The 23,977-nt window shown below is 39.2% G+C and overlaps 1 protein-coding gene across 2 annotated transcripts in view; it reads right to left on the reverse strand.

Annotated features, from left to right (window-relative positions):
- Window positions 1-1,392: 1,392 nt before the first annotated feature.
- Window positions 1,393-23,977, reverse strand: part of LOC149141553 (dolichyl-diphosphooligosaccharide--protein glycosyltransferase subunit DAD1) — a 46,617-nt gene continuing 24,032 nt past the window's right edge. For both annotated transcript variants that reach the window (XM_089449622.1, XM_089449621.1), the window contains 3 exons: window positions 2,115-2,202; window positions 1,915-1,958; window positions 1,393-1,727 (listed from right to left, as the gene is read on the reverse strand). In XM_089449622.1, the coding sequence (XP_089305748.1) occupies window positions 1,644-1,727; window positions 1,915-1,958; window positions 2,115-2,202 (216 nt within the window). In that variant the 3' untranslated portion in view covers window positions 1,393-1,643. The remainder of the gene's footprint in view (window positions 1,728-1,914; window positions 1,959-2,114; window positions 2,203-23,977) is intronic.

The raw sequence follows: 23,977 nt of genomic DNA on the forward strand, positions 1-23,977 counted from the left end.
GTTCATTCCAAAGAATTCACTGTGAGCATGGATTTGGACACCTTGCAATTTAATGCTCCAGGTTGGCAGATCAAAGGGAGACTTGGTTATATGCGGCATAGTGCAGCTCAACTTCGATCCCGCTCTGCGCTGTGTAAACATATCTGTGAGAAGAGGTGGTCGTCTTTTCTTGGCTTCAGTTATGAGAAGTTGCAAAGCCTGGCTATGGCAGTATAAGGGGAATCGTCTCATGAAGGCGAACTGGCAAAATTGAACTGTATCCTGGAAACATTACTGGAGTCAATTGAAGGGCTTCTGCAAACTTTGATTCATAGGGGAGCTGTGGAGGAAAAGGAACAGGTGACATTCCAGTCACTGATGAATACCAAATATGAATTATTGCAAAGCAAGTTGGAAAAGTTTCAATCAGAGATGTGTACTGAGTTGGCAGTCATGAATATCAGGGTGTCAGAGATAGTGGAAAACTCCAGCAACAGAGTTAAGTCTAATTTCGAAGCGGTTGGAACTAGCAAGGATCAAATGCATAAAAAGGCCAGGAATGCTTGATGGACAGGATTAGCAGGTTGAGGATGGCAACGCAGCTGCGTGAATACGCTGGTGATGAAGGGCTACTCTCTGTCAGATAATCTATTAAATTTTGAAGTATTCTAATGTTATGTAGATACATACTATTGTTAGGAATTTTTGTAGAGTCTATAGCATAGATACTCTATCTTTTGGGCTTCTGAATGCAGTGTAGTTTTGGAACATGAAGCCTTTTGTAAGGGTTCTGGCCCAGACTCCAGATTTTTATATAATATCAAAGCCCTACCTGTTTCTTTAAACTAATAAAAAAAATCAACAATTTTCTATTTTTCACCCGTAAAACTTTCCCTACCTGCCAGCCTGTGCAGCATGGAACAAGTAGACAAGACCATGTGCAAGTCCTCTGTGGATTTGAAGAGCAAAGACACCCCTCAGATGCGGCTGCTTGGCCAAAAGGATTTGAGTTTATTTATCTGTGATGATGTGAGGGAGTGTTTCCCATATCTTCCTACCAAAGAAAAACAGACTAGAAGAGAAGGAGGTAGAAGAACATGAAACTCTACAATATGAATTTATTCCCATAAAATACTTAGAATCTAGATAACAGAAACTGACACTTACAATATTTATATATACCAAGTATGCACAAGACAGGCAGATTCTCTCCATCATTTCTACCCAGATAATAGAAACTGACACTTACAATATTTATACATACCAAGTATGCACAAGACAGGCAGATTCTCTCCAGTATTTCTATCCAGTACTTATTGATAGCTGAACATAAGGGTTCTCCCGGGGGAAAGTGTCTGGAGTTCTCAAGAGTCAAAACTATGTGAGCAATGAATTTCAAAGACAATATGAAGGTATAGTAATGCAACTCATAGCATTTAAGTTTATAATTTGTAACCACGCATTGTCTTCTAAGAGAAGAGGCAAAAGCACCCAAAAAGGTAAGGACATTACATTAATCAAAAAACCAAACCCAGGCATTGGTGCATCTGACAACCAATAAATCCTTAATAAGGAAATACATCAAGGAAAGGTATCTAGCCAATTCTTCATTTGTTGCTATTCAATGGCCACCCTCTGTTTCCAGTTTTACAAGTGCTTATCCATTAACCTAGGAAATTCATTATCACCAAGTGAAGTACAAGATTGCACAATACAAAATCTGCAAATGCTCTTTCTGGAGGAAGATCCTGTTACACAAATGAAATACTTGTCAATTACTAGTAAAATAACATATCACTTAAACAATAAATAAATAGAAATCTAGGCAATATGGATATATTGGCATTCAAATGTAATGGCAGAACATTAGCATCTATAGAACAGTTGTCATTTTGTTTATTATACACAGGGTTGACAGAACTTCATGAGACATACCTTGAATTCCTTGTTTTCTTTGTTCACTTGCATCCGCAAACAAACTATATACAGATGAAGAAAAGTGTGAACAAAAATTGATCTAGTTACACATTTCCATATCAAATAAGTCTGAAATATGAAGATTTAAAATAAAACAAGATAATCAGTCTCCAAATCAGTTTAATGCTATTAAGAATAAAGTTGAAAAGGCCATGCACCTGCAAGCACAGCTGTCCCTGTGCATGATAGAACTCCTGAAAGAAAAGCATTAAAAGGAAACGATCCAACTATTGCCATGTACACAACCTGTAATATATATGTTTTGTTATTAATATTCATACAAATAAAAAATTATAATAGAACCAGAGCATGCCAGTGGAACATGATGTAACATTAAACGCATACAACATGGTTGCCAAGCAAACTATAAAGAACATCCCCATCACTCATTGGACTATGAGATCCCAGAATAAATCAAAAATTTCATATAAAACTGACACAAATACTTGAAATTTTCCCACTGGTGTTATGGTTTCAATAGAATATCGTAAAAATTGAAGGGTGGAAAATTTCTTCACTACAATAACTGTTTCACTTTGTGCATGTGTTAAAATTTCAAACCCCATGTGATTAATGTCTTTATAACCTCAATCAAACAAGTAGACTGATGAATTTAATTAATGTGGAAATTAAATTTTACAAAATAAAATCAATCACACAATAGCTAGAAATGAGATAATGGAAGCATAAAAAATAATTTCTCAAGCATATAGGTAATTACTCCTTCAAATCAGTTTTTCATTCCTTCAAAAAACCTTACAACCTCCATACCCTCCGAAAGAAAACAGCATGCACAGATACCAAAAATGCCTTGAATTTGAGCTTCTGCAAGTTATCTGAGAGGTACAGCTGCTGGAAAAACCAACAATAATAGCTCTCTGCTGTACAGCACTGTTGTATGGACCATACAACTGCTCTGCATGATTAAACTGTTGTATGGATTCCGTACAATTGTATGGATCAATATGATATTGTCTGTATGACTGTACGGAACTGCTGTCTCAAACTGCATGCTTCCCAGGAATGCCTCTTCCCTTGCTGCCTGCTCACTATCTCTCGCTTAACTACTCAAGTGTGGAAGAGAGCCTCTACTTTTCCCTATCTTTATAGTTTTAGCAGAGAAGCTTTATAGTCATGCATGAGATACAATTTTACACTCAACAACTAAATATAAAACCTTCAAATTTTTTACTAAAGTGGATTACAAAATGGAACTACTTTTCTAAAATTAGAATTAATTTTGGAAATTATTATTTTTTTGGAAAATATCTCAAACAACTTCTCACATGTTCACATAATGCATGAACATGCGCAAAATTTCCTCCCCGAGATATAATTCTCAAGACTCCCTCTTAGCAAGAAGGAATTCTGCGCCAATTCAAGTTTGTCTCTAAATGTCTCAAACTTCCCTTCCACCAAGGGCTTGGTCAAAATATCAACTACTGATTTATTCGTGAGAATATGTTGGAGCAATACCACTCCCTTCTGAACCCTATCTCATATGAAGTGATCTCTGATCATGATATGCTTCGACCTATCATGAAAAATTGGATTCTCAAAGAGTTTGATACAACTCTAATTATTATATTAAAAGAATGCAGGCCCCAACTGTTGATTAAACAATCCTGCAAGTAATCTCTGAAGCCAGATGGCCTCACAACTAGCAGTATAACTGCTATGCATTCTACTTTTGTTGAGCTAAGTGCCACAGCAGCCTGCTTCTTGCTGAACCACAATACCATTGTTGATCCCAAGCTCAAGCAACACCACTTCCTCTTTGTTGCATTGCCTATCCAATCTGAGTGTAAATAACCTTGCAACTTCACTTCACCATTCCAAGATATCTTGGACCATACTCTACTATGCCCCTCAAATATCTAAGCACATGTTTTGTTGTTATCCAATACTCCTACCTTAGCTCCAACATGAACTGACTCAACGTGTTTACTATAAAACATATATCTAATCTAGTGTTAATGAAATACATCAAGGAACCTACCAACTTCCTGCACATCGCGCAATCCACCAACTTTGAATCTGAATTTGTCACCTTCTTCATATTAGGGATCATGGGTGTCCCAAACATCATTCTTCACGATGGAGATGTACTCCTCCACCATGGCATCTCGCCATACTTGTTGGTCTGCTGCCTCTTGAAAACTGCAAGTCACAAAATCTAGAATGATGTTTATCAATGCCATATAGTCTGGAAACTTATTTGGAGGTTTAATCTCTCTAAAAGTGCTCCTAGGAGTCTCAACATGCTCCTATGCATCCCTCAATGTCTGACTAAACCATTGAGGTCTCCTGATAGAAGTCTTCCCCTCTTCGCCTAAAAATTGGTCTACTACCCTGGAAATTGGTAATGACCTTGGCTCAACCTTTGTAACTTCTTGCTCCTCATCCACTATCAAAGGAATAGACTCGTGAGGATTCATAATTGCAGAGCCTTCTTCAAACTTTATATCCTGGCTCACTACTACCTTTCTCTACTCTGGAATATAGATCATGTAAGCCTTTGAAGTCTCACTATAGTCCACAAATAAACCCTTCATGCTGGGGCTCCAACTTGGTCCTCTTCTTCACCAGTGCATCGTTATAAACTAGACAACCAAAGATGCGAAAATGACTCACCTCTGGCTTCACACCAATGAATGCCTACTTTGATGTCTTGTCCTCCAACATCCTGTGAGGACACCAATTCTAGATGTAGAATGTTTTGTTGCATGCCTCTGCCCAAAGAAACATCAACAAGTCATGGTCATGTATCATGCCTTCGCAGCCCCTACGATGGATCAATTTTGCCATTCTGTAACCCCATTCTATTGTGGGATGTATAGAACTGTCAGCTCTCTTTTGATTCCCGCCTTATTGCAAAAGCCCTTGAACTCCTTGGAGGTATACTCCCCCCCATTGTCCGATCTCAAGACTAAGATATTATGCCCTATCTTGTTTTCAACTAGAGCTCTGAACCCCTATAACTTATTAAAGACTTGATCCTTAATCTTTAAGAAGTAGGTCCAAATCTTCCAAGAAAATCATCAATAAAGGAAGCATAATACATGCTACTTATTATTAACAATATTGCCATCGACCCACAAACATTCAAATGTACTAGTTTTAGGAATCCAAATATACTAGTTTTAGGATATTCAGACACTTGGGAGTAAGTTAAGTTCCACTCGATTTAATGTGTCTATTAGGTAAAAGTGTGTTTCTTAGTGTTTCTTTAGAATGCATTAGTTGCATTGTTAACTAACGATCACGATATGTTCTAGACATAGAGTGATCCAACAACTCATATTCTCCTCAATACTTAATGGCTATTAATTTGTGGCCTACCACCCAATTGGACCATTATCTCTATTTAAAGAGCACAAAGAGTCATTGTCGATTATCAATTGTGAGAAAATCTCTTGTACAATTTTTCTTTTGCATTAATAAAATTGCCTCAAGTGGCCACATTAGCTAGGGCCATGGACAATTTCCCTCTTAGAGGGTTTTAACCACATATAAATATTAGTGTTCTATTCTATGATCTGGTTATGTGAGTGGTTACTGAAGGTGTTCGCCTTGTATGGAATACCCTGTTCTCCAAACATGGTATCAAAGCCCGTTTGAAGAGTTGTTCCCATTGTTGATCGAGATTCTTGAGCATGTGTTGCAGCATTTGTGAGATATGCTATTTTCATACATTTCTAGCCTGAATAAACTATTATATTGCATCTGGAGCATTGCTTTCAATAAAAAATGCCTTTCATTTCATCCAAAGAGGTGTTTGTTTGCCTAAGATATTGTTAAATTATGCAACTAGGGTCAAATTCCACTTTGGACAACTCATTTGATGAAGATAATTATTGCATTAAATTCCTCTTTTCGAGAGGACCAAAATCGGCCTAAAGATCACTCAAATCAGACAAGGAAAAGTGTGTTTTTGAATCTATGTTACTTGGGAGCGGGAGCGGGAGTGGGGAGTGGGAGGGAAAACAGGAGCGAGCGGGAGCGACCATTTTCAAAAGATCCCGGTTTGGGAGTGAATCCCGAAGCGAATTTTTAAAAATATATATATTTTTTAATTTTTTAATTTTTGATACATATATGTCAACAAAAACATGTAGAATGATGAATTAGATATAAAAAAACATAGATTGAACCATATAACAACAATCATCTAGAAGTTATAATCTTCATCAACCACGTCCACAAGTTAGTAACATAGTAACATACAACATATTGAGTCTCATGATTCATCAATCTTAAAGTTTCAAGCTTTCAAAATTCAATATATAACATTTATCATCATTGATCACCAAAGTTGTACTTGTAAGCTAAGTGTAACCATTACAACAAATAATATCTAACATGAAATGAAATGTTATAAAATGAAATGGAATGAAACAACTTTCAACTTTCATGAAGCATCATATTCCTAATTCATTACGAATGAGTTATAATTGCCAACTTCAAACTTAAATTGTCATATATTGTTTAAATAAATATCATAATAAATATGAAAGAGTCAATAGTTATAAAAGCTACTAGAAACTAGAAAAGAGAGGTAAATCTATTATCTATTTCTTATGCTTGGGCCTCTTGCCACCACGAGAAATGTCTAATTTTTTAGTCTTGTTGCAAAATCAGGATCTTTGTCATTAATATCACCCTCCAAGCATTGATATCCAGAGGTATCTTTGTCATTACCTTTGTATCTGTATAGGGATCTTTGTCATTAATATCACCTTCTAAGCATTAACTTAAGATATAAAAAGCATAGCATGTCAAGTCAAGATTTTGTTTGAGTGATGCGTACATTTTTAGGAGGGTCATGATAGCGGAGTTCGACAACCAATGTCACTAACATCAAGGTACATAGAGGGATTGGTGCTCTTGATTAAATATGAGTTCCATACCCTAATACATGACAAAATTCAATGGAAACATTGCAATCCCCAATCCTGAAATCTTGAAAAACTGATAAGTCTGCTGGATTTTGAATGAAATCTAAAATTCTACTTTCTCCATATGAAATCCAATGAGGACGAAACCACTCTCAAACATCCTGAGTCATTTCATGGTAATGTTAAAAATTTAAGTAAAAGGATGAAAATGAAGATTAAGGAGAATGTCACTTTTACTTTAAGAATTTAACATTACCATGAATAGCATATCAATACTAGGGCCTAGACTTGATCATTAAGCTGCCCCACTCAAAAACTATTTGTTTCTTTCAAAAAAAATTGCATTTCGAACATTACTACAAAAAAAAAATGCAAAAAAGGCAAAACGTTCAAGAAAAGGCAGGGAGCGAAATTTTTTTTAGGGAGCGCGCTCCCAAGTCACTCCCGCCCGGAGCGCGGATTGGGAGCAGGAGCGAGGGTGGGGGGGCGCTCCCCCGCAACATAGTTTTGAATTAAAGCCCACACATGCGCAAATTGTCAAAGTGAGCTTCAACATCATGTAGGCTCATGAAGCCCAAACGACATGTCTTTTCACCCTCATCGATTCACATAAATACAAGAGACCTTCATCCTCATTTGGCATCATCTCATCACACACAATCTTCTCTCTCCTTCTCTAATTGGTTCGTACAGCTTATTGGGCATATCTTTTCTCTCACACGTGTGGCAAGAAGGACGAATTTTAGGACAGATTACATGGCCAAAAATTTCAGACTTCTATTGCAGGTTTAACCAGTGATGACCAGGCACTTTGATCAACAGTTTGACCACGATTTTTGGGTAAAAAAATTGTCTTTGGAAGGCCATACTAATTGGCACAGGAACTTAGGAATTCTGGGCACATTGACCAAGGCTGACCGCAAGATTGACCGCAGACTTCAAGTGCAGAATTTGACCAAGTTTGACCATTGATTTAGTGACTGTTTTGGGTTGACTTTGACCCTCATTCAAGGCAGCATTTGACTACCTTTCACCGCACTGTTGAAGGGTTGTGTTGATCATTGACTGTTGACTACATTGCAGTTGACTGCTGTTGACTTGAGCAGATTTCAAGAAGTTCAGATTTGACTATAGTTGACTCTTGTCTTTGTTTTGGATAGTGGATGGGATATTGAAATTGAATATTGGATGATGTACTCTTTCTCTGTTGAACATTTGAAGACAATCTAATAAGAAGAAGATTTGCAAGGGTTTTCACCATAGTGGGTTTTGCCCTGTTCTTTGACCAAATTTGTGTCTCTTGTCTCTTGGTTATCTTTCATTGTGCATTTGTTTAATTGTTCTATCTACTATTTCTCTACTGTCATTGGATAATTGAAGAAGAAAACTATTAAATTGGATGTTATTGAATATTGCTGAAGTAATAGTTGCAGCATAGAACAAATTGATGAAAAATTAACATGATTTCAGAGTTGAGGTGAAGACAAGCCCAAGAGACATAGAGAAAGAGCATCCATTTTCTAGCAGATGACTGAAAAAAATAATGGAAAATCGTTTGGCAAAAATGTCTTCCTCTTTCTTTAAGGAGCATGAGAAGTTGGGTGACTCACTTGTTGCATGGAAAGTTAGGTTGGAAACCATCGCTGACAACAATGACGTTTTGGGCTTCATTCAAGAAAGAGTACCTGAGCCTCCAGATCCATTGTTGTCAAAAACAAGCATAAGAAATATGAGTTAAAAGCAAAGCAAATTATAGTTGATGGTTTACAAGATAATCCACTTACGTATGTTGGAAACTTGAGAAGGTCTAAGGACATGTATGATAAGATAGATGGCATGTATGAAGTCAACAATTTGAGTGAAATCATCTCTTTGAAAGATCAACTCAAAGACACAAAGATGAACAAAGGAGAATCTGTGCAATCATACATTATGAGGATATCTTGTCTTAAAGATCAATTGCAAAGAATTGGAGAAACCACACCTAACAGGGAATTGGTGATAGTAACTCTTAGAGGCCTTCCTCCCATTTGGGAAACCTTCATTACTACTATAAGCAACAACAATAGCTTCCTTTCATTTGATGAGCTTGTTGGAAAGCTCCCTCAAGAAGAATCAAGGATGATATCTAGAGGAAGAATGCAAGGATCAAATGAAAGAGAGCCTATTGCCTACGTTACTCAAGGAAAGAAAAAGAATGCAAAGAAAGGAAAGGGAAAGCCATCAAGAAGACCTCCTCAATCTAATCGAGATTCCAAGGATTCAAGGAGGCGAGATAGAGATGTTGAGTGCTACAATTGTCATCGAAAGGGTCACTATGCTCGAGATTGTTTTGAAAAGAGAGATGCTCCAAGAAGAAACTCTTCAAGGTCTTACAATAATAATCGTGGCTTCAACAACAACAGGTCATATGAAATAAGAGACGATAGAAGAAGGAATGAAAGAAGAAGACTACCCTGATGATCGTGAAAATAGCTATCATCCTCCAAAGAGGTCAAGAAACTCCAGGTATGAAGGCAATGCTACTAATCAATCTAAATATATTCTTATTTCCGCATTATCTAGTTCACCTCCTCCGAATTCTTGGGATAGTTGGTTGGTTGATAGTGGGGCCTCTCATCACTTTTCTGGATATAAGGAGGTTCTCTCTAATCTGGTAGAGAGGGAGACCAATTTGAACATTATTCTTGGTGACAATACCTCTTGTCCCATAAAGGGCTTTGGTTATGTCAAATTTCATTTGAACTCTGGGGAATTTGTCTTTGCCTCATGATGTATTATATGTGTCGAGGTTGAAGAAAAATTTGGTTTTGATATCTCGTTTGGAGGATAAAGGAATGAGGGTTGCATTCATTAAAGGAAAAGTACTCACTTGACCTGCTAAATCCTATATGAGAAATGCCTTCACATTGGGAACTAGGTCTGGAGGACTCTATAGAGTCACTGGAAGACCTCTTCTAGCTATGGTCCATAATACAAATCTTCAAAGTGAGTTGTGCCACCGAAGGCTGGCCCATCTACATTATGATGCTCTTCCAAAATTGAAGAAGTTAGTCTCTGAGATCCAAGATGTTCAAGCTCAACATGATGGAGTATGCCCTCGGTGTGCTAGTGGAAAGAAGACAAGGGAACCATTCCACTCTAGCGAAAACAAGACAGAAGACATCCTTCATCTTATTCATTTTGATATATGTGGTCCAATGCCCGTACATTCACTTGGGGGTCATCTTTATTACATCACCTTCAATGATGATTTCTCAAGGAAGTCATGGATATGCTATTTGAAGCACAAGGTGAGGCATTCAAAATATTCAAGGAGTTCAAGGCTTTCGTTGAAAATCATACAGGGAAGAAAATAAAGATCTTCAGGTCCGACAACAGCGGGGAATACATCTCAACTGAATTTATAGACTTTTGCAAGAAGGAATTGAGAAGGAGACCATTGTGCCATAAACTCCCGAACAAAATGCAGCGGATGAGAGAAAGAACAGGTCCATTGTAGAAGCTTCCAGAGCCATGCTCCATGATCAAAAGCTGCCAAAATTTCTTAGGGCTGAAGCAACAAACATAGCGGTATAAGTTCAAAACAGGTTGTCTCATCAAGCTTTGGACAACAAGACTCCCAAGAAAGTATTCACAGGTGTCAAGCCCGATACTGGTCATCTTCGTATTTTTCGCTGCCTTGTATACTTCCAAGTGCCGAAGGACAAAAGAAACATGCTAGAAGCTACAAGAAGGAAAGGTATGTTTGTTGGATATAGTGAAGATTCTAAAGCATTTAGAATATATATTTCTAGTCAAAGGAAGGTTGAAGTTAGCAAGGATGTAACATTTGATGAAGATGTCACTCTTAGAAAAGCAAGGGACTTGTCTCCGCCTAAAGACAAGAGTGATGATATGGATATTCTAGAAGGTCCTTTTGTGCCTGAATCTGAGAAGGACATTGTTGATGATCCCATGGAGCCTATGGACCCCTTGGATCCTCCTCCAAGTGATCCTCCTAGCAGGAAAAGACCACTTTGGCTCAAAGACACACTACAAGAAGTCGAGAAACATTTTGTTGCTCGTGGAAATTTCAAGGAAAGCAAGAAGCCATGCAAGTACCAAGCATATTGTAGCTATGAGCAATATGATCCAAGTTGAACCTAGTACCTTTGAAGAATCCGTGAAGGAACAAGTCTGGAAAGATACAATGGCCGAAGAATATGAGTCTATTATGAAAAATGGCGTATGGAATATTGTGCCGAGACCAAAGGGAAGATCTACGGTAACCTCCAAATGGCTCTATAAGATAAAGCATGGGGTTGATGGAAGCATCGAAAAATACAAGGCAAGGTTCGTAGCCCATGGATTCTCTCAAAAAGAGGGAAAAGATTATGATGATATATTTGATCCAGTAGCCTAATATACAACCATTCGTTCGATAGTAGCCCTTCCTGCAAGTCAGGGATGGACTCTTCATCAAATGGATGTGAAGACCGCTTTCTTACATGGTTTGCTTCAAGAAGAAGTGTACGTTGAACAACCTCCAGGATTTGAAGTGGAGTGACAGAAAGACCCATGTATGTTGATTGAAGCAAGCCCCTCGTGCTTGGTATGATCGTATCGACAGTTACTTGGTAAAGCTGGGATTCACAAGAAGCAATGTTGATCCAAACTTGTACTTCAAAAGAATCCAAGGCATGCCTCTCATTTTGGTATTTTATGTTGATGACTTATTCATGACAGAAGAAGACCCTCTCATTCTAGAATGTAAGAGGAAGTTGGCTTCTGAATTCGAGATGAAAGACCTTGGTTTGATGCACTATTTCCTGAGATTAGAAGTATGGCAAAAGTCGGGTGAGATTTTCCTTTCACAAGGAAAATATGTTGTGAAACTTCTAGAGAGATTTGGCACGATTGAGTGCAAGTCCTTGCCTACACCTATGGAGATCAATTTCAAGAAGTTGTGTCAAGAGATGCCGGACCGGACCTAGCAAACCCTTCTAAGTATAGACAATTGGATGGTGCTCTGATGTTTCTCGTGAATACTCACCCCAACATATGTTTTGCATTTAACACCTTGAGCCAGCTTATGACTAAGCCTCACCATGTACATTGGGTCATTGCCAAGCATGTCTTGAGATATCTACATGGGACTATTAACCTTGGACTGAGATATGTCGTTGGAGACATTAGTCTACATGGATATACAGATGTAGATTGGGTTGGCAATGTTGTCGACAAGAAGAGTACTTCTAGATGTTGTTTTAATCTAGGATCTGCCATGATATTGTGGATGAGCAAGAAGCAGAAATCCGTAGCCCTTAACACTGTTGAGGCCGGATATATTGCAACTAGTCTTGCGAGTTGTGAAGCAGTTTGGTTGAGAAGCTCTTTGGAGAGCTATTTGAGCAGCTTCTAGACACGATAGTTATCTATTGCAACAACAAGAGTGGGATTCATTTGTTAGAGAATCTTGTTTTCCACAACATGTCCAAGCATATAGAGATTAGATATCATTTCATCTAAGACATGGTGCAAAGAGGAGCCGTGAGACTTCTTCACATCTCGACAGATGAGCAGATATCAAATATTCTCACCAAAGTTTTGTCGAAAGAGAAGTTCTTGGTCTTCAGAGAACAGCTTGGACTGGTTGAGATGACCCTTTCGAATAAGGGTTCAGGCTTATCAAGAACACTGAGCAGTGCTCTTAACCCCTGGTTGAGCTCCCAGGGTGTGGAATGGAGTTATAGGACTCCTGGGGATGAGAGACCTCTGACTGATAGGATGTTGAGACCTAAGATCTCCCCTAGTCAAAGTATGCCCCAGTTAGCGTCCTGCCCACACTATGGGATAACCCCTCCCATCTGGCCAATGGGCTGAGGGACTTGGGATAGAGTGTGATCCCTAGCCCTTGCAGTAGGTGGATCTTGCCCCAAGTTGGTGGATGCATGTGTTCTACCATCTAGATGTTCAGGGTTAAAATGGATGATCAGGGACAATACGGTTGAGTGTGATCCTTACGTTGATCTCACCTATTGTTAGGGACTTTGGGATAGGGTGTGATCCCTACGCTTAGGGTAGGTTGGTCTTGCCCATTGTCTTTGGTTTCGGGTGGTAGTCATGGTTCCCTGATGATGATGATGATGATGATGATGATTATGGGTAGTAGTTGAGTCTCCCAGAGGGTGATAGAGACAAGGTGGTAGTTGGAGCTCCCTTATAGCATTTCTTCTTCTTTAGTTTCGAGAATGTTCAGTATGAGATGAGCAGAGACAAGCAGAAATGGTACATGATGACAAGATGACATGATGATCGATGGACAAATATTGATAGGTGGAATTCTCCCTAGTTGAGAGGGAGTGTTAAATTATGCAACTAAGGTCAAATTCCACTTTGGACAGCTCATTTGATGAAGATAATTATTGCATTAAATTCCTCTTTTCAAGAGGACCAAAATCGACCTAAAGATTACTCAAATCGGACAAGGAGAAGTGTGTTTTTGAATTAAAGCCCACACATATGCAAATTGTCAAGATCGGCTTCAACATCATGTAGGCTCATGAAGACCAAACGACATCTCTTTTCACCCTCATCGATTTGTATAAATACAAGAGACCTTCATCCTCATTTGGCATCATCTCATCGCACACAATCTTCTCTCTCCTCCTCTAATTGGTTTGTACAGCTTACTGGGCATATCTTTTCTCTCACACATGGAAAGAAGGACAAATTTCAAGACAAATTACAGGGCTGAAAATTTCAAATTCCTGTTGCAGGTTTGACCAGCGTTGACCAGGCACTTTGACCAACTGTTTGACTGTGATTTTTGGATAAAAAATTCATTTTTGGAAATCCGTACTGATTGGCACAGAAGCCGAGGAATTTTGGGCACAATGGCCAAGGCTGACAGCAGAGTTGACTGCAGACTTCAAGTGCAGAATTTGAGCAATTTTGACCACTGATTCAATGACTGTTTTGGGCTGACTTTGACCCTCATTCAAGGCTGCATTTGGCTACCTTTGACCAAGCTGCTGAAGGGCTGTGTTGACTGTTCACTGTTCACTGTTCACTGGTTAGGGCTGACTGCATTGCAGTTGACTGCTGTTGACTTGATCAGATTTCAGGAAGTTCAGGTTTGACTATAGTTGACTCTTGTCTCTGTTTTGGATAGTGGATTGGACATTGAAATTGGATATTGGATGATGTGCTCTTTCTCTATTGAACATTTGAAGACAATCTAATAAAAAGAAGATTTGCAAGGGTTTTCCCAATAGTAGGTTTTGCCCTGGTCATTGACCAAATTTGTGTCTCGTCTCTTGGTTGTCTTTCATTGTGCATTTGTTTAATTGTTCTATCTACTATTGCTCTACTATCATTGAATAATAGAAGAAGAAAATTGCTAAATTGGATGCTACTGAATATTGCTGAAGTGATAGTTGCAACATAGAACAAATTGACGAAAACTTAACAGATACAACTTTTTTTTGTTGGATCTAGAGGTATAAAGTCTTAATACAACCTTTTTTAAATCTTTTCTTACAAAGTTACTATCTGTTTTTATTCCTGATTTTCTACTCTTTCCAGACTGTGTAAACTATATGCTCTTTGCCTTGCATTCTATGCAATCTTGACATATTAGAAACAGAACGAAAAGTGTTTTCTTTTATACATTTGCCCTTTGTCGTGCGTTCTGTGTGATCTCAGCTAATCAAAAACAGAGAAAAAACTTGTTAATGAGTTTTGGAATTTTTATTTCAGGCTATTGTTTGTTTTTGGATGAACACATTATTTTGGCAAGCATGCACTTCAAGGCGAAGCCCCAACAAAAACAACACCACCTTCAATGTTATTTGTTTTGCACTAGCTCACTTGGTCGAAAATTACTTTATTTAGCAAGTCGTCTTGAGTTCAAGTCTCTTTTTTAAGTTACTTTTTGAAAAAGTTCATGCAAACTTATGTTATTTCATGACTTTATTGTAAAGTGTATTTAATTTGTATTATCAAAGTGAATCACTATAAAATAACTTTAATATATTTTTCTTAGTTTTTTTTTTGCATGCAACTCTGATTTATAAAGTGACTTCATTCTACAAGCAATGCTCATTATTTTACAAAAGTGGGTCACTTCATAAAGGAACTTATTTGTAAAAGTGAGCTTATAGGCAAAGCTAGTGAGGGAAAATATATTTTTTATTTCTTGAAAACATCCATCACCATGTACTTCTACATGCCATGTAGCTCTTTGTTACCATTAATGCCTTTTTTAAAATAAGGCATAACTTTCACATCCAAAGTCTTTTTTCAGTGCTGTTTTTTTTAAGAACATTTTTTTTCGAGAGTTTTCCATCTAGACAATCAATTTCAACTTTTGAATCCATATTATCTACATATTTTAACATGGCCACTCCAAGTGAAATTTTGCTTACCAATACCAACTACTTCTCATAGATATCCCATGGGGAGGATGTATTAAGACATAAAGAATTGTCCCTGGTTACCTTGAGAAAAAAAATTAGAAGATAAAAAATAAAAAATCTCCACTAATGCTGACAGAAAAGCCAAATGGGATAATAAGAACAACGATTTACAACTTCATATTCAAGGAATCGATGACCCGTATAAAAATTGGGAAAAGTTGAAAAAGATTTTGGTGAACCTAATGTGATTAGAACTCATTAGCTTGAAAATCAAATCATGACTTTAAGTCCTAATGATTTCTCTTGCATTGAAGATTATTTATCTAAGTTCAAAACATTTAAACAATGAAAGTTTAAAAAACTTACACATTTACTTGAAGATTGTAAAGTTGATCTAAAGGATGACCGATGCATATATATTATTCTTTCTAAGCTTTTTTCTGCATATTCTGTTTTCATATCTACATCTTATGCCACTAAAGAAGCTCTAAGGGTTGGATATCAAGATCCTACTCATGAAATTTGTGTGACTCTCTAATCAGAGAGCAAGACAAGGTCTTGTATATTGGAGTGATCAACACTACAGGTACATTTAATAACGCCTTAGAAGCCCAATAAAAAGATAAAATGAAGCATCCAAAAAAGCAACATCCTCACAACAATAAGCAACACAAGGCTCCCAAACCCTCTCAGCTAGCTTCTACTCCCAATGGTGACAAAGGATCAAAATCGAACAGTAGGAATACTGACAAAAATTACAATTATTATGAGAAAGACAATCATCTAGAGTCTAATTGTTTTAAAAAGATGGAGGCCTTCAAAGCAACAATGAAGAAGCACAACATAAATCTTGATTCCTCTTCTTCTAACACTTCTTCTCATGGACATGCACTTTTAAGTTTTTACTTCTAGTTTCTCTTTCAAGCAACAATAAAGAAGCACAACATAAATCTTGATTCCTCTTCTTCTAACACTTATTCTCATGGACATGCACTTTTAAGTTTTTACTTCCAGTTTCTCTTTTGATGCAATCTATACTTCTTTTATTTAATGGAATGATTTTGGAGCATCTTATCATTATGGCCGAGGATAAAGCAATTTTTCTGCTCTTAATGATTGTACACCAAACAAATATTTGCTGGTGGTGATAGATCTCTTGTTGTAGGGTCTAGAACAGTTCAAGTAGATAATGGTTATTTTGATGATGTATCTTGTGTTCCAGGTCTTTCCTACAACCTTCCATCAGCATATCAAATCATTCATTCAAGTGAAAATAAAACAATAGAGCTTTCACCTCACCAACTTGTAATCAAGGATTTCAAAGATTATAAGCATGTCCTTACAATAAGAATACTTGATGATATTATCAAGTTGTACTGTTGTACAAGTTTGACAACTTTGGGCCATCATCTTTTCCCTCAATTTTTATTGCTCACAATAATGACTTGAGCAAACTTTGGCATGACAAATTTGGTCATCTAAACTATCACTCATTACAACAACTATGTAATCAAAATATGGTGAGTGGTCTTCCTCTTGTTTAGATGGTGTTTGTATCAGTTGTGTTCTTGATAAACATCATCATGACAATTTTGACAAATGTGCATCTTGGCACATCTCAGCTCCTTTGCAGCTTGTTAATAACGATTTGTGTGGTCCACTTTCTTCTCCTTTCTCTAGGAACAAGTATTTCTTAACTTTCATTTATGCCTTCCCCAAATGCACTTGGATTTACTACTTAAAAATTAAGAGTGAAATTTTAAGTTATTCTTGGCCTACAATGCCCTTGTAGAAAAACACTCTGGACATCAACTACAAAGGTTAACAATAGATAATGGAGGTGAATATATCAACAACAAATTCACAACTTAATGCACTATACAGGGCATTCAAATGCAGCATTTTTTTTGTGACTAGAGGAATCAACTACTGGGTCAGTTTCATACTCGCATGACATGGTGTCAATTCTGACTGCTGTTGAAGTTTCTAAGTTTACTTAGTTTAAAAACCCTTCATGCACTTTTTCTGATTTATTCTTACCTACTTGTTATTTTTCTTTAACAAGTTATTTACAAATTAAATACTGAAAATAAACACCAGTGCATTCTCAACATATTACAGATCAGCAACTAAAAGAAAGAAGAACAAACACACCATATGACACCATTATTTTTGGACCAATGTCCCCAAAAAAACCCAATGTGGGAAAACCGGTGCAGATATCTAAGGGTTTTCTTATTAAGCAATAATAGAGTACAATCTAGGTGCCGAAACTGGCCTACCTAACAGAGCATTTCCTTAGCAGCTATACCTCACAGTTTGAGAGAAATCTCCTGGCTGAAACCCCAGAAAATCCTTCCGGCAGCTCCTCAGCACAAAACTGCTCTGCAACCGCAGCGTCTACCCAATATGGATTGCGTCAGCCCCTCTCTGTCTCACGCTGACCTTGCGTCAACCTTTCTTGGCTTGCATCAACCCTAGGAGGCCCTGCATCAGCTTTCTGGGCCTCTGCGTCAAACACGTTGGCCTCTCTGGTGCTTTGCACGGCACTTGGCTACCTCTGCATGGCCCTGCGTAAGCCCTTGCTGGCTCTGCGTCACTCTCCTTGGTTGCTGCGCTGCTCTCCCGGCACAATCTCTACCTTCTTTGTTTCTCTGTACTCAATGCCCCTCAGCTGCTCTCCCGATCACTGATTCTATCTCTCTTAGCAAACCCCGCTCTAGAGAATAGAATGACTGATCACTCTGGTGTATTCTCCAAGTGACCCTCAAGCCTCCTCTTATACTTTTCCTGTTGACATCTCAACGGCCGAGATTAAGTCCCTAATCAACGGCTAAGATTAGATCTGGCTTGATCCATGTCTTTTGGACCATTCTAACACAGATTCATATTAATACACATTAATATTTTATTTTCCCTAAGTTTAGACTTAGGGACTCCATTAAAAATATTAATTATTTTAATATCTCCTCATCTGTTTAGAATCTTCCCAAACCCTTTCTGCATATTGCAGATCTCATGTGCCCCAACCTCTCTACCAAATTTCGTGGCTGGAGCACATCTGATGCTACCCCAAATCAACACTCCCTCTTAGCGAGGACTATGCTCCAACGATACTCCTCACTGAGTATTACTCTGATCATCCGGCATCGGTACCTGTGCTGATGGTAGGCCTCCCTGCCCAACATCCTCTGCACTGCTGCCTCCTGTACTGTTACCCATGGTTCTGCCACTGCCGTTGCTGCATCTGTACGACAACTCCCTCTGCATCCGTGCTGTTGCTGGTCCTTTCTCCCAGCGCTGCATCTACACTGCACCTCCTCTCATCAAGCTGCATCGTGTTGCCCACTACTGCACTGCAACTCAATTACTGAGAAGTAAGTAACTGATCTCTCAACTGACCTCCCTATTGAGCTAGAAACACCCATTGATGCTGAAGCTCCCTCTGTCGCTGACAAGTGCTCCCTATCTCTAACCTCCACGCTGTTGCAACAACTCCCTGCATCTCGCACCGTTGCACACCTCTCTGTGCCTTCCTACACTGGTGCAACACTCTCGTGCCTCTCACACTGCTACAGCCTGCTAGCTTTGCGCTATCTCGAGATTCCTACATTGTAGCTCTCTCTGTCGCTCCATCCGCATCTGTCTCTATCCACTCAGCCAATCCTGCTACTCGTCGGGGCTCCCGTAGCAAGGTCTAATCCAAAAGGCTGGGTACCTCAAGGATCCTGCCCCTCATCGCCTGTAGTCCGCCTTGACTACAGCTCGATGTCTCCCTACTTCTGCTCAAGTGGCGCGTGTGCACTCATGGCACAGTCATCATCTGTCAAAACTTCCTTCTCTGCCTGTGCTGGCGTTGCCTTAGTCTCGGAAGACTCTCCCTTACTCTTCTTCCTTAGGCACTGGGTCGCATAATGACCCATCTCCCCACAATGGAAGCACTTGACCTTGGAGAGATATTTCTTCTTCTGCTTCTCTTGCTTTCCCTCAGATGCCAGGGACACATCCTCCACCTCTTGCTTGACCTTGATCCCTTTGCTGCTGCTACCTATCTTCGACTGTCGTCTGATCTCTTCCTGACGAAGCGCTACCCACATCTCGTCCCAAGGTGGGAGAGTCCCTCTGCCCAGGATACTCTAGACAAACACTTCCCAATCTTCTGAGACAGCATTCAGGGTTGTCCTCACCATAAGCTCCTAATCCAGTGTCACTCCTATAGCAGTCAACTAGTCTCAGATCTCATTCAGTCCTCTGAGGAAGGTTTCAATCGATTGACCCTTCTTCATTTGATATGACCTCATCTGGTTCTCGTGCAGCATTCTTCTCTGCACAGAAGTATGTTGGTACAGGTTCTTGAGAGCCTCCCACATCTCAACTGTCATTTCCTTCTCGACTATATGTGGTACCACATGATCCTTGACCCCGTCAAGGATAATGCACTTGGCCCTCACCATCGCCTCTTCGTACTTGTTGTTATCATTGGGGTCGACTTGGATAGCTATAACCTTCAAGGAGAAGTTCTTGACACGATTCCTCTCAAGCACTGATAAGATTCTGGGCTTCCAGACTGCGAAGTTTGATGCTCTGTTCAGTCTATCCTACCTAGTCTCTTACCCCGTGTAGTGCCATGACACTCCTCTACTTCCCTCCTGGAAGTTCTCTGTCTGACTCTTCTGAGTCTCTACTTCCCGTCTGGAAGTTCTCTTCTGGACTCCCTCTGAGTCCTGATTTCCCTCCTGGAAATCCTTCTACCGCTTGTCGAGATGCCCCCTACTTTGATCGTCTTGTGCAACTGCACTGCTGATCCAGGTTCCTCGGCTAGAAACCCTCGGTAACAACTCCTCTGGCCCTGCTCTGTCAGGTATTGTTCTGACTACAGTACCTCACCAGCTCCACTCTGCAATATTTCTGCAGCCTTCTAGACTCCAGCAACTGCCTCTCTGTGAACTGTGTCAGCCCCTCTCTGCCTCACGCTGGCTCTGCGTCACCCCAGATGGGTCTGCGTCAACCCTGGGATGCCCTACGTCAGCCCTCTGGCCCTCTGCGTCAGCAACGTTGGCCTCTCTGAGGCTCTGCGCAACTCCCGGCTTCTTCTGCGTGGCTCTGGCTGGCTCTATGTCACACTTCTTGGCTTCTGCGCTGCTAGAAACAGCTTTTGTCACCTCGAAACAGCTTTTTTCTGTTGCTATTGCTTCGCTCGACTGATGTCTTTTAGTCCTCCTATGATCTGCAATCACGCTTTGATACCATGTTGAAGTTTCCAAGTTTACTTAGTTTAGAAACCCCTCATGCACTTTTTCTGATTTATTCCTACCTACTTGTTATTTTTCTTTAACAAGTTATTTACAAAGTAAATTCTGAAATAAACACCAATGCATGCTCAACATATTACAGATCAGCAACTAAAAGAAACAAGAACAAACACACCACATGACAACATTATTTTTGGACTAATGTCCCCGGGAAAAACCAATGCGGAAAAATCGGCGCAACTATCTGAGGGTTTTCTTATTAAGCAATAACAAAGTACAATCTGGGTGTCGAAACTGGCCTACCCAACAAAGAATTTCCTTAGTAGCTATACCTCACAGTTTGAGAGAAATCTCTTGGCTGAAACCTCGGAAAATCCTTCCGACAGTGCCTCAGCACAAAACTGCTCTGCAACCCCAGCGTCGGCCCAATATGGACTGCGTCAGCCCCTCTGTCTCACCTTGGCCCTGTGTCAGCCCCAGGAGGCCCTGCGTCAGCTTTATGGGCCTCTGCGTCAGACACGTTGGCCTCTCTGGTGCTCTGCGCAGCACTTGGCTGCCTCTGCGTGGCCCTGCGTGAGCCCTTGCTAGCTCTGCGTCACTCTCCTTGGCTGTTGCGCTGCTCTCCCGGCACAATCTCTACCTTCTCTGTTTCTCTGTACTCAATGCCCCTCAGCTGCTCTCCCAATCATTGATTCTATCTCTCTTAGCAAACCTCGCTCTAGAGAATAGAATGACTGATCACTCTGGTGTATTCTCCAAGTGACCCTCAAGCCTCCTCTTATACTTTTCCTGTTGACATCTCAACCGCCGAGATTAAGTCCCGAATCAACCGCTAAGATTAGATCTGGTTTGATACATGTCATTTGGACCACTCTAACACAGATTCATATTAATACACATTAATATTTTATTTTCCCTAAGTTTAGACTTAGGGATTCCATTAAAAATATTAATTATTTTAATATCTCATGATCTGTTTAGAATCTGCCCAAACCCTTTCTGGGTATTGGAGATCTCATGTGCCCCAACCTCTCTACCAAATTTCGTGGCTTGAGCACATCCAATGCTACCCCAAATCAACAACTGCTACCATTATAATCTCTAGGTGCCTACATATGCCCCTTTTGCAAACACGAGTAAGTTGGGGGGATTTGAACCTTGAATCTCTTGGTACATAACACTTCATTTTCACAGCAGTTTTCAATTGAGTTGCTACTCGAGGGCTCTTCAAATCAGTGTTTTAAATACCGACCGATTTGAATTGATAACCGGTCAAACCAGCCGGTTCACTAACCAACCGAGTCAAACCGACAAAAAAACCTGGTTGGACCCCTCCCTTCGCCCAAAATTTAGAAAAAACGGTCCTAACCGGCCGGTTTATGGCTAAATCAGTCGGTTCCGTCCTAAACCAACCGGTTAGCTGCCAAGGCCAATGCAAGTTATAAATACAATTAGAGTGCAATGCAATTAGAGAAATAAACACTTTTTATTAATGATATTACCCTCTAGACAAAGGAGGAAGGCTCTTTTTCAAGGAACTTCTCTACAAGGTGATAACTTGTCAAAAACAAATCCACTTTAAGATGGTCCAAAACTGCTTCAAGGGTCCGAGTATAAATGACTTACAACCTTCCAGCGAGATGATGACAGCAAAAATTTTCTTGGCCTAAGGAGCAAGATCTTCAAATGCAATAGACGATAAGAATGCCAGGGCTTTGCTGCAAGAGGAGCTTGAAATCCAGTGATGAAGAGTCCTACAATTAAAGCTAGACAGTCACCTTATACCAGTGATTGGAATGCCAAGGGATTTTCTAAGTAGAAAATGCAATAGGCCAGCAATTCTCCTCCAAAGGCTCTGCTCAAAAGCATTAGTAGTTTAATTCTGCAAGATGATGAAATCACAATTCTGGGAACAAAATAGATCACTCTAATAGGCAAATGAGCAATGTTGAATGACTTGTACTTGCAACATGAGATAGGTCACTAAAACATTACAAGATCATGTACCTTTGGCTAAAGTATTCTTTTACTCTAGGAAACAATGTCTAGGAACCAGTGAAATAACTCAAATAATTGAAATTTGCTAAGGAAGAAATGAATACCACCACTCAGATTAGCCAATTGTACCCACTTATTTCATTTTTTGGACTTTATAGACCATTTAGAGCCTCATTTCTTATGTATTTTGTCGATGATATGTATTGCACTCTATGCCATTTTGATATATTCACCTTTACATGGTATATAAATGAGCAAACTTTGCATATTTTGTCTCTATTGACTTGGAATCATGGTTTTAAATCTTAAAAATAGTTTTTTTCATTAAAAATTAATTATTTAATGTATTTTTTTAAAAACCGGTTCATTTAGACCTGACCAGTCATGGTTCCGGTTTGAAACCCGGTTTATTAGGTGGACCAGTCCAATAACTGGTTCCGATTTTTAAAACTATGCTTCAAATGCAACATATTGTTACATATACGCCACAACAAAATAGTGTTGCTAAAAGAAAAAAATCGTACATTAAAGGAAACCGCTAACTGTATGGTTCAATATAAGGGATTAAGTCTTCGTTATTAGGCAAGAGAAATCAACTATGCAAATTACAAGTAAATCGTACTCCCACAAAGGCTTTAAAAAATATAACACTAAAAGAAGCATGGTCTAAAATTAAGCTAGATGTAAGCCACTTCTATGTATTCAAAAGTGTAACATGGGCTCACATTTATGATGAGAAAACAGAAGCCTTACAGCGTAAAAGTGAAGTGTATTTTTGTTGAATACTTTGAAGATGTAAAAGGTTATAGACTTCTACAACCTCATTCCAATGAAATAATCATTAGAAGAAGCATTAAATTTGATGGAAATATATTGGCATGTGAGCTTAATTCAATGTTGGTGCCATCTTCAACCTATGAGCCATCTTCAACAATTGTGTCACCTTCTATTCCTATTCGGGTTTCTTCTTCAATGAAGACAGTGAGGATAAAAATCCACCTCTACCTACACACGTTCCTCTAGATGAATCCATTGAAGATGAACCTACACCAACACCATTGCTTCCCAAATGGGTCCATTCAACACGAAAACCAGTTGGTGATCTTGTCAGTGATCCTACATATCAATGTCATACTCATTCATAGATTCAGTGAGCTTCCTTTATTTTGGCTCAAGTTTTAGAGACTCGTGATTCGAAAACATTTGTAGAAGCTTCAGCCCATCAGGATTGGGAAACAAAGATGAATAAAGAATAGCATTCCTCAATGGTGAAAAATACTTGGGAATTTGTCGCTCTTCCAAAAGGAAGAAAACTTGTCAAATGTAAATGGGTATAGAACTAAGTATGCATTAGATGGAAGTGTTGAAAGACATAAGGCCCAATTAGTTGCTAAAGAGTTCTCCCAAGTTGAAGGAATTAACTACAAAGAAGCCTTAGCCCCTACTGCCAAAACGAATTCCATCCACTTTG

The sequence above is a fragment of the Pinus tabuliformis genome, chromosome X (assembly GCF_031772625.1).
Source record: "Pinus tabuliformis cultivar Carrire ecotype Pingquan chromosome X, CPIR1, whole genome shotgun sequence".
Lineage (NCBI taxonomy): Eukaryota > Viridiplantae > Streptophyta > Pinopsida > Pinales > Pinaceae > Pinus > Pinus tabuliformis.